Below are 11,937 nucleotides of genomic sequence, written 5' to 3'. Positions count from 1 at the left end.
ACCTTTGCAGCTATCTTTTGATTATCATTACCTTCCAATCTACAGATATTTGTTAGGATGTACAATCCTCTTCCTTATCAATCCCCTTTACCTTACCACTACGAAGGTCCTAAAATATGCAAAAATCAGGATAGAATGAAACAAAACATGAAAGTTGTTTGGTCATCTTAGATACCGATAATAAGTTAAGCTTGAAGTCAGTAAAACATAACACATCTCTCAAAACTTTATCCCTAAGTAGTTGTGCTTCCCCAACATGTGATATATCTGCCTTATCTCCAGTAGGTAGATTCACCTTATCTCTCTTTGTATGTACTGTTTTGTGGCAATGTGAAAACATGTCTTTATGTGCTACAACATGGTGTGTTGCACCAGATTCTACTACCTACTCATGTGAGTTAACATGTGATGATAAGCAAGTAACTATACCTGACATATCAGCTTGCTTAGAATTCAGTATATCTTTGTTCAGCAATGCTATTATCTGCTTGTACTCCTCCTCTGAGAAACCATGTCCCTTGGCCATCATAGCACAATTGATGTATTTACTTCCTTGGCTATAGGTTCAGCCTTATCACTTATAGTTGTAACATAAGCAAGTTTTTGAATCTCATCTTCCACTATCATTGCATATGCTTGGTTTAAGGTAGGTGTAACTCCCTTCATTATGATTTGTCTCTTTGCCTGACCATAGGAATCATTCAATCCATTTAGGAATTAGATCAATCTTAATTAGTATAGATGATCTGCATACTTTTTATACTTGAGGAAATTACATAATGGAGCTAGAACCATAGCATCATACTCACTCCATAAGTTCTTCAACTTAGTAAAACATGCAGAAACTGAATCAGTTCCCTGATGAAGATTGTTGATCTCTTTGTGCAGCTGGTAAAGCCTCATGCAGTTCACTTTATCAAACCTTTCCTTGAGATCGTCCCATACTTCAGATGCATTTGTCGCATATACAATACCACTCAACAATTCAGCACTGACTGAACTCATTAACCATGTAACACTAGTGCATTGCAGGTCTCCCACTGCTCATGTAATTCCTCTCTATATGTATCTTAGTTGCATGTTCCAATCACAAAATCATACTTTCTCTTTCCCAACAACGCAATCTTCATTGATCTGCTCCAGATTCCATAGTTCTCCAAGCCAACCAGTTTAATTGGGATCAACACAGCTCCAGCCACCTCTGAAGCTCCTAAGAATAGAGGATCACTAGGATTAATCTTTGGTGCCATTGTTGCTTCTAAAAAAAAAACACAACTTCACACTGTAATTCCTCAGAATACCTTGAAATCTCAACTCTTCAAGGCAAAATTCTACTAAATCCTTTTGCATCTCACGTAGGAACTCAAACAAAAGAGAAAAATAACTCGAATTTTACAGTTTCTCAAGACAGAAACCTAAACTCTCTTTTCAGTTCATTGAACAACAACTATAAACTGTAACAATGGGGCTATCAATATGATCAATGCCTTCCTCTAAATGTCCATAATCGTGTCTTTGATACCATGTTAAAATGCAATAAAACACCTCTCAAATCTTACACAAATTCTACATGATTAGAGTATTGCTTGAGAAGATATACAGAGAATATAAATTTTATTGAATGGAGTTGGTTACAATGAGATCATTAGATGAGATATTTATAAACTCACTCACAATCCTCACATGATCTTCTAGAATCTTCCTAACTCTCTAACAACTTGAGTTGACTCATCAACAACTTGATCTGCCACTAGCCAACTAACTACTGCCACTAGCCAACTAACAATTAACTACTTTCGACTAACTGCAATGGAACAGTAAAGTATATAAACCAGCTAACTCTTGGCATCTTAACAGGGATAAAGGATAACAATTTCAGAATAAAATTTGAGATTTAATTTTTGCCATGTTTGATTTGAGGTATTAGTTAATCCCCAAATTATCTTATTTCACTATTTGTACTAAAATGGCGAAATTACTATCCACATAGAAGGTGGAATACAATAATATCATGAGATATTCCTTCTTCCTTCATCCCCAAGTTGTCATTTTCCAAATACCCCTCCACTTGCTTTTGCTGACTGTCATTATTATAAGCAAAATAAGTGATAGACAACTTATTTAACTTGATCCTCAACTGGAAACTAAATACTCCAACTTAGAAATACACATCTAGACACCTCAACTAATCCATATTGTGTCTTGTTGACACCCGATACTAACGTGACACATAGATTTTGGAAGGTGTTTTAGATGATTCTATTGTAAGTTGGAGAGTGTTTATTTGGCAGTTGAGACCAAGTTAAGGTGTCCATCTTTGCGCCCAAGTTAAGCATTAGAACTTGCTAGTTTCATGCTTTGCTGCAACAAAATATTACAGCAGCAACACTTTACAAGAATCTGATAATACATCAGATCTCATGGTAATGAAGGCGTACATAAGATACCAAGAAAATACTACTACTAGACAGGAATTGAAATGAAGTCCCCGTAACACTTGATATATGCGCTTGACCCCAAGCTATTGTCTTCTCCCATAATTTCTTCAATATATTTCTTAATCTTGATTACCGACTCTTCAAGCAGGTTGAAATGAGCTTAATAATGAGTCAGGAAGGCAGGGCGAATTGGTGGAGTTGGGATTTGAAGCTTATGAATTTTAAATTCTAATCCATTAAAGTAACTAGAGGTGTAAATTAATTATTTGTACACATTCAATAGGTTTTTAAGACAATATAAAGTCTAAACCAAAGCTACTAGATCGGAGTTGAACCCGTAGACAACAATCTAGCTCCTCATCTGATCCGCCGCTTCCTAGTTCATCTGAACTCATTAACTTTTGACTTAAGACTTACATTTATCATATAAATTTATTTATAAAATATGTATATATTACTCATTAATCTACAATTCAGTTAGTTTAAGAAGAATTAGAGTTCCCAATTCATAACATCAAATTATATATCCAAACATTGCAATGTTCCTATCACTGATCACTAGTGGAGCTATGATAAGAGGTTCAACTGAATATCTTTTGTCAAAATATCATATCGTGTGACAATAACAACGACAATGAGGTCTAAAAAAAATAGAGTACAACGAGAAAGATTCCAATGCATGTATTGATAGGGAGGGCATGAAAATATCAAAGTTTTAATACATTTTACATCAGAGGCTTAACAATTATATTGGGCTTTGATAATGAAATTGGGCTACATCGGAACAAAGTTCTTTTAAAGAAAAACAAATTTCACCCCACATTTGGTACACACATTGAAACCTGACTAAATTTGAATCTACGCAAGAATTGGAGGATAATGCGCTCCCTAACAAAGACGATTTCATATCCAGGGGGACTCGAATTCAAGACCACTGATTAAAAATGAGTGAGCACTTTCTAACTTGATGATCGGGATCCAAGTTTTATGTTCAAATTTCTTTCTAACGTTCATGCTTAATAGACAAAAAGTGATATACATAATCTTTAATGCGAGTCTAGAGAATTTAAGTTTTAGAGCTCAATCTTTAATAGTGATCTGTCGAAATCAGTTTCACTGCCTCATTAAGATTAGGGTAAGGCTGCATATATCATATCTTCCCAAATCCTACTTATGAGAGTATACTGGATATTATATTGTTGAGTTCAATCAAAAATTAGAGGAAAATTAGATGATAAGACTATTCTTAATAAATATTACAAATATTCTCAATTTAATATTAATAGAACCTCTCTGAAAAACTAAAAGAAAAACTATTCTTAACGTTTAACTACATAAATGATGGATCCGACTCTCTCCATTTCCGATCTCTCCATTTTTCTCAAGTTTTAGCCTAGATGGAACATGCATGTCATAATTTAAAATTAATGATTGTGATTTAAGTAATTAAAATAAGAAAAAATACCCTATTATTCCCCTGAACTATACCCAAAATGGCAGAGACACACCTCAACTTAAAGGGGTCCTATTACCCTGAACTAATTAAAAGTGTAATTTTGATACTCTTAGTGCCTACATGGCACACACGTGTGCCTACGTGGACACTTCAGTGTGTTGTGCCACGTAGGCATTAAGGGTGTCAAAATTACACTTTTAATTCGTTCAGGGGTAATAGGACCCTTTAAGTTGAGGTGTGTCTTTGCCATTTTGAGTATAGTTCAAGGATAATAGGATATTATCTCTTAAAATAAAACTCTAATCATAATTAGAATAATTAATTACTTTAATATATTTATCCCAAATTATTTATAGAATCCACAATTCTAGGTTTGCATTTATCTCTTTCCTATATACAAACTTCTCTATTTTTATTTTTTTTTCACAGTGCATTGTGTCCTAATATCTCCTTCTATGGCGTGAATATGCTCACATTTAAAGATAGAATAATTAGAAATAAACTTCAACCTATCATAACACAAATGAAAGAAATTTACGAAATAATAGTTGCAAAATAAAAATTTTAAAAGTGAATCTGACATAATTTTAATTTTAGGAGAAAAATAAATTTAGAATTTAATATATTTTTCTAAAAAAACATGAAATATAATTTAAATGGGTTTATTTTTTGAAAATAAAAAAATTTAAGTTTCTTTTTTCAAAAAATAAAAATGAAAATAAGGTTTTGGCTTTTTTTTCCAAATTCCCAATATTACTTCAAATTTTATTTGAAATTGTCATGCCCAAATACTAATTTTCAAATAAAGTGAAAAAATTCAAAGACAAAATGAAAAATTAATGTCCTGCTCTAGTACTCTACTTCAAGCTTGTCTTCTCCGGTCATTTCTTCAACGTATTCGTTAATCTTGAGTGTCGACTCCTCAAGTTGAGGGCTATTCGACATTGAGATAAGCTTTAATGAAGCAATATCTCCAAAACTCTCTGGGATCTCTATAAACTCAGTACAATATGGTATATATAATTTCTCGAGCATGGGAAAGGATTCATCTGCAATAACCTGCCATTCAGAAAAAAACATATAAACCAGTTGTAGAGATTTGAGATTGTGGAAGGTGACTTGTTCCATGTTCCATTCCTTTCCCCCTTCGATACTTGCTCCATATAGTCTCAGCTTTTGAAGGTTGGGTAGTGATCTCCCAATTCTTGACAGTTCATCTGATGCCAGATGGAACCCAACCAAGTACACTACTTTCAAGCTTGATGGGAAGTGAAAATCAAACTGATGTACATGAGTACGCCCACGGCACTTAAAACTTGCACTCACCATTTCAAGTTTATTAAGGACATCCAATCTTGGAAAATAAATCTGCTCCAGTGCTGAACATTCCATGCTGAAATCAAGGGTTCGAAGATTGGGAAACCTTTTGAAAATATTTTCTGAGTCTACCGAACAGGAAAGCTTGAGAAGAGATAATGTAGTCAGATTTTCTAATTTTGTTGGTTTGTGAATATCCGAACCAAAGACAGAACAAGTCCTTTCGATCTGCACATATCGTAGCTTTGCAAGACTCCAGATAGTAGGGGATAATACCAGGTTTGGTTCACTGTTTTCCACCACCAAAGTATCTAGATTGCAGAGGTTTGAAAATGACAGAGGGAGAGCTTTTGCATCCATCCAAATCCTTAAGCACCTCAAATGAACAAGCATGCCTATTTCATTCAGCGCAGTATCTGTCAACATTATATAACGCAGTTCCAACCTTTTAAGAAGCCTCAGGTGTCTTAGGTGCCAGTTATACAGAAATCCATATTCTATCTTCAAAGAGAGGAGGTGTTTAGCACAAGGATTTCTCTTTTCTGGACTGAAAAAGGAAGAATCATCTGAATAAATGCCCTCATCAAAACTAATGGTCCGTCGACGCAGCATCAGATCTGAAGAAGATGAAGATAGAACAATTGAGCTCGTCAAATCAAACAATTTTTCCTGTCTAGATTTTATCGAACAAAAATCATGCACAAGATCATGAATTTGGCAACTCTGTTCGCTACCACCTCTCACAATTACCAAGCTACTAGAAATTAACTCATCCACATAAATCTCCGTTACTTCTTCCACACTCTTCAAATCAGTTGGTTCCACAAGTCCTTCATCAGTCCATAACTCTTTCAACAAAGATATAACAATATCTTCGTCCTTTGGATAACTTGCAAGGTACAGAAAGCACGGCTTTAGGTGATCTGACAAATGGTCATAACTTAATTGTATAACCTTCATCACTTCCTCTTCATCCTTAAAAATAAAGGAACTCAAATTGTTGAGAACTTCAATCCACAAAGCCTCTTTCTTTTCCTTTCTTGAAATGACTCCGCCGATCAAATCAAGTACCAAAGGAAGCCCATCACACTTTTCGGCTATTTTCTCTCCAACATCTTTTAGTTCATCAGGGCAACGTTCTTCTCCGAACACCTTTTTCTCAAATAACTCCCAACTTTCTTCTGGTCTTAGCAATCGAAGATCAAGAGGATCACTGTGGAATTTTCCATGCAAAGCCACTTCCTTTTTTCGACTTGTTAAAATAACTCTGCTGCCTTTCTGAAATTCAGATGGAATGGCGTATAAGGGTCTTGTCAGCTCATCCCATGTTGCAGTATCCCACAAGTCATCCAAGACAATAAGGTACCTCTTTCCAAACAGTTGTCTCCGTAGCTTATCAGCAACGTCATCGTCTATGTCATCCTCACTGACTCTTTCTTTCAAACCAATAACTTCATTGAAAACTTTCTGCAACAACTTTTTCTCATTACGTTCCTGGTCAACTGTGACCCAAGCACGAACGTCGAAATGACCAACAACAGACTTTTCAGTATATACTCTGTAAGCCAAAGTTGTTTTCCCAAGCCCCGGCATGCCGACTATGGAAATGACATCTATCTCAGCTGGTCTGCTGGTGAGCTTCCTGATTATCCACTCTGTCTCCTCCGCAAAACCTACAATTATTTTACTAGCTATTGATGACTTGTTTATAACTGGCTTGTTGGGAGAGTTCGCAAAAATGATACTCATGTTCTTGGAGATCTTCTCTTGTACCTCTTTTTTGACAAGCTTGATCTTTCCTACGGTTTCAGGAAGTAAGAAGATAAGCTGCAAGAGACCACGATCTCTGGCAAGAATTGAGTTAATGGCATGTTCCGCCTCATATGCCACATCTAGAACACGAGTCCAAAGATCGCTATGCAATTCTTGCTCCACATTCCCAAAGAACGATCTTATGTGTTCTAGGTCTTCTTTCACCCGACCAATTTCTTCTTTTATCAAAGCAACTGAATAAGCATTGGAATTGAGCAAGTCATTTAAGTTTCTGAATAGAAGAGTCATGAAGATCGGTCCATCACTCATGGGGAAGCAGAGCTGAGATGAGTCTGCAGGGGCTTTCAAGAAAACACGTCTGATATCATCCTTCAGAAGTTCAATATTTTCCAGCAAGTCTTGACTTGCACAACTTATTTTTTTCATATTCTCTTCATCCGTTGAGTTCTCTTCTAAGTTGCGAATGAGAATGGACACCTCCCTAATAAGTGCTCCAACACGTGCCAATAGAACAAATAATTTTTCATAATGAATGAAGTCCTTTGGCATATCTGTAAGAATAATCAATAGGAACTCTATCATGACATGAATGTTGGACGCTGAAGTGCTACGAGGTTAATGCTGTTATAGGTGAATTAGATGTTCTCTAAGAATGTCTGGAGATCCTTCTAGGAGCTGCTTAATGAAGTGCCCAACTTCAGCTGACTTTGAAGCTTCCAATATTGTAGAACATATGTGCATAACCTCCAGTGAAACTGGAGTTATCTTCAAAAGTAGATGAACAAGCATGGAATTGACTTGAGAGACTTCAAAAGTAGATGACTTCAAAAGCATATGATCAAGTCCATCTTCATCTTCTTCATCTGTTTCATCTTCATCTTTTCCATCTGTTCCATCTTCATCTTTTCCATCTGTTCCATCTTCATCTGTTTCATCTGTCTTATCAAGTTGATAAGACAAAAGGACAAAACAGAAGTGTCCTACTCTCTCAGCCATAAGTTGAAGCTGCGGTAAGACATATTCAATTGCCTTATGCTCAACGCAACCATTTACTTTCAGCCCATGGAAATCTCTTAAATTGCCAAATACATTCTGAAGAAGCTCATATTGAGTCATTGATAGCAAAAACAACTCAGCACGAACCTTGGGTAGATAATGGAGATTCACAAGGACCGCGTCCAAAAGTTCAACCAACTTCTCCTCAGTCATGGTGGCACTTGATTCAGATTGACGATCTGAGATGATAAAACTTTTGATATTTTCAAGGAGGCGAGGAACGACATGATCCTTTGATTTAACCAGCATGTAATCTCCACTCTGATGAAAAAGTGACTGAACCAGATCATGAACCTTATATGATATGCAAGACATTTCGGCATTTGAACCATCCGAAATGTAATAACAAAGCTGTAAACATGCCGACAAAAATGTCAGCTCCCGTTACAGCTTTTCAATTCGATCCGTGTCAAGAACAATTTGATCCTCTTCAATCTTTAACCTCTCTATGAAATCACGAAGATTGACAATGTCCTCTCGAAGCAAAGCAGATGATACCTGCTATGAGACAAAAAGTGTGTCAAAATTTTCCGTGCCACATATTCGCCATAACAAATTTTACTCTAACTTAACAGGAAACTAATGTAAATATAGAGGGCCTTCTTGAAAATAACCTACTGCATAAGCTAAATGTTTGTCCTATAGTTACAGTTTATATGATAAACAAGAGTTTGATTTCTCAGAAGGTGACTCAACTAATGAAAATTGTTCGAGAAGTTATCCTATGGATGTCAAGAACAGTCGTGTGATCAATGGCAGCCCAAATTTTATTTTGGTTCAAAAATTGAATAACAACATCGACAAAACTCATAAAGCAAGCATGTCAATAAAGAATTTCTACTGATCAATCTGTCCGTCCACATATATACTAGTTAGTTACTTGATGCACTGAAGAAGTATATTAACTAGTACAGATGATTTTATACAAAATCGAAGAAAAAGAATACATACTGTTAAGAATTCGTGCCCTACTGATTATCTTATTTTCGCCTGACTGTTGCCTATTGATGGGGTTGCCTGACGTGTTCCACGAAAGTAGTAAAACAGAAAGTAAAGAACACGGTAAATTTTTACGTGGAAAACACTCGGCTCAAAAGGTGTAAAAAACCACGACCTGCACCTCTACAAGATTTAACCCCAACTTCAGTAAATAACTCTGAGCCTCAACAGCAACTGATTATAAAACTCTTGTAACCAACAAATAGGAATTATAAACTCTAATCCCTATAACTCAACAACTAGGAATTATAAACTCTAATTCCTAACTACACACACCTCTCAAGGTATGCGTTCCCAAAGTCTCTCCAGCTAGAAGACTAGCTTCTAGTTCAGTTTATAACACGCTGAAACTAATATTACATCAATAGTTCAAACACAATGAACAACTCTAAAAATCAACGCTAAAACTCTTAGCTGGATTCTGTACTGAGGACCAGGTTCTTCAACGTATTTCTTTAGTGATTGAGTAGCACTTCGTAAAGCCAATCTGCCGATTATGCTTTTCTGCTTTGTAAGTGCATGAATTATTCTGACTGCTGCATCTTCTATTTAAGCACAACTCTCCAAAGAGTTATTCTTTATTTCAAACTCCTCCTCTAATCAAAACTCTCATTGCATAATCTTTCTCCTCCCGCACATAGGACTCTTCAAGATATACTCAGAAGTGAAACTCCTTCTTTACGTAGGACTCCTTTTTCAACTCAACTTGCTTTCCCTTATCATCAAGTGTTTGAATCAAATTCAACTTGTTCTATTCCCCATGAGATTAGTAAGTTGAAGTTTTCAGTTGCATTGAATTAACTCATATCAACTTGTTTCATTCATATTGTCATTCATCAAAACTTCAAGGTTCCAACAAATTCTCCCTTTTTGATGATGACAAACCTCTTGTCTTTGTGCATCTAAAGATCTTCACCCGTAGGCACTAAAGTATAAAACACTAAAATGAAACAAGTTAGTCAATGGGTTATAAATATTACACAACCCTCCTATCTTCCCCCTTTTGGAATCATCGAAAAACCATTTCAATGCAATAATATACTAGCCAAAGTGATTTGTTATGCTATTCGTGGCCACTGGGGCTATCACAAAACCAATCAGACAAAGACTTTAGCCAACCTAGTAATGTATTAAAGAGAGCAAAAATATGAGTCAATTTAGCAAAGATAATCATTCCATTTAACTGACAGAGCATGTTCCACATTAAACCTAAGCTAGTACTGAACAAAGCAAAATAATTGAGCATTAAAAAAATACGATATAAAAGTGGGACATGGCTAAGAATGCAAATAGTGAGGAGTTGATGAGGAAGGTGGAACAGGTGATATCAACTGTGTCAATTGATGAATGACTTCAACATTTTCATCCCTCTATCAATCAAGGTCAAGCTTCAAAGTCATGATCCTAGCTTTAAAGACCTCTTATTCCACTTTATGACTGTCTTATGCAGTTTCTAGTTCAGAATTTTTTTTCTCAAATGAGTCTTAGCCCTCCTTATTGAAACAGGTAGAGCAACATGATTCATCTGTTCAAGACTATCTATTTTTTTTTTTATATAAGTCAAACCTGATTTAGGACTGAGAAGCCTAAAAAAATTACCAATTAGGAACTAAAATGGAAAGCATGTCCCTTTTCATTCTTCAGAAACATATGCTGCATGCGATTGATGATCAAGCTTGGCAAATCCATGGTACACAACTAATATTTTGGTTGAGAAAGAAGAAGGAATTTCTGGTATAGGATTAACACACTTGTGCACACCCATTTGGAGAGAATCAAAGAAAGTTCGGTCAACAATTCATTAGCTTTATTAGACAATGAGAGGATGAAGTGTGTGGAATTGAACAGGTGTGCTCAAATGTTTCAACTTAGACAGCCTATGCTTAGGTCAGTGCAGAACATACCTGATAAGAAGAATTTTGTGGTCATAATTACTTGCTTGTACCTATTTTTCTGCACAATCTAATACAAAATTAGGTTAGAAAAGTCAAAAAATCTAGAATTGGGACACACAACTAAATGTGCAAGACTAAATCGAATAACATTTTAGCTAATAAGAATAAAAAGAAAAATGGTTATTCTAGTCAATAATTGAGGGGAGTTCATGTAATTTTAATCATCCCCAAGTCTAACCTATTCCTTTCAAAATGCTCTCTACTTAGTGCCTTTGGTGCTTCTCCAGTCAATTAAGTAACCCACATAGTCAACATTTTTATAGCCCCCAAGAGTGAAATTGCTTTCCTTTGGATATCATAGTCTTAAGTCATTGATTCCCATGAGATATCTCAAGATTCTTTTGACAACACCAATTTTTATGAACTACTAACAAAATTACTAGAAACTTGTGTTGGTTTTATTGATGCATCCATTTCTTTATTTGTTGTTCCCCCTATCAATATGCCCTCAGTCTGTACAACAGTTAAACCAGGTGATACAACATGTTCCTGTGCATGCTCATCAGTTTAACAGTCATCCTTTTTTCTTATTATTTTTTTTAATCTCCCTTGCTTCCCCTTTACACGAGCACTACAAATCTGGCCATCTTTCAAATGATTCATTCCCCCTTTAAATGTGGTCAGTGAAAGAATCTTTATTTTCTTCTAGTCTTATGCCTTGTGCCTCCTTTCACTCTCACCTGCAAAACAAATTAGGGGTTTACTTTAGGCACCTAGACAAGCTTGGGTCCTTTCTTAAGAGTAACTGGATGAATCAGATTTCTTCTAGCCCATGCAGGCAACAGGTTACGTGACCCGTTTCTCTGACCAGTTTTAGTTATCCTTTTCTTGGTCTGAGATAGTTTATTTGCCAGATTTAGACTGTTGGATCTGCTTTTGGCAGCAACTGGACATTCAGTGGTTGGATGTCCAAGGTTTCCACAGATATAGCACAAGTCTTGAT

The 11,937-nt window shown here is 35.8% G+C and overlaps 1 protein-coding gene across 1 annotated transcript in view; it reads right to left on the bottom strand.

The window, feature by feature from the left end:
- Positions 1 to 4,720: 4,720 nt before the first annotated feature.
- The window catches only part of LOC107853692 (putative late blight resistance protein homolog R1A-3), a 10,715-nt gene continuing 3,498 nt past the window's right edge, over positions 4,721 to 11,937 (bottom strand). Inside the window, 1 exon segment of the mRNA XM_047412745.1 lies at positions 4,721 to 8,538. Coding sequence (XP_047268701.1) covers positions 4,744 to 8,538 — 3,795 coding nt within the window. The 3' untranslated portion in view covers positions 4,721 to 4,743.

This window comes from Capsicum annuum, chromosome 5, assembly GCF_002878395.1.
Source record: "Capsicum annuum cultivar UCD-10X-F1 chromosome 5, UCD10Xv1.1, whole genome shotgun sequence".
Classification (NCBI taxonomy): domain Eukaryota; kingdom Viridiplantae; phylum Streptophyta; class Magnoliopsida; order Solanales; family Solanaceae; genus Capsicum; species Capsicum annuum.
The sequence above is the reverse complement of the archived record's forward strand: the minus strand, read 5'-3'. Positions and strand labels throughout refer to the sequence as shown.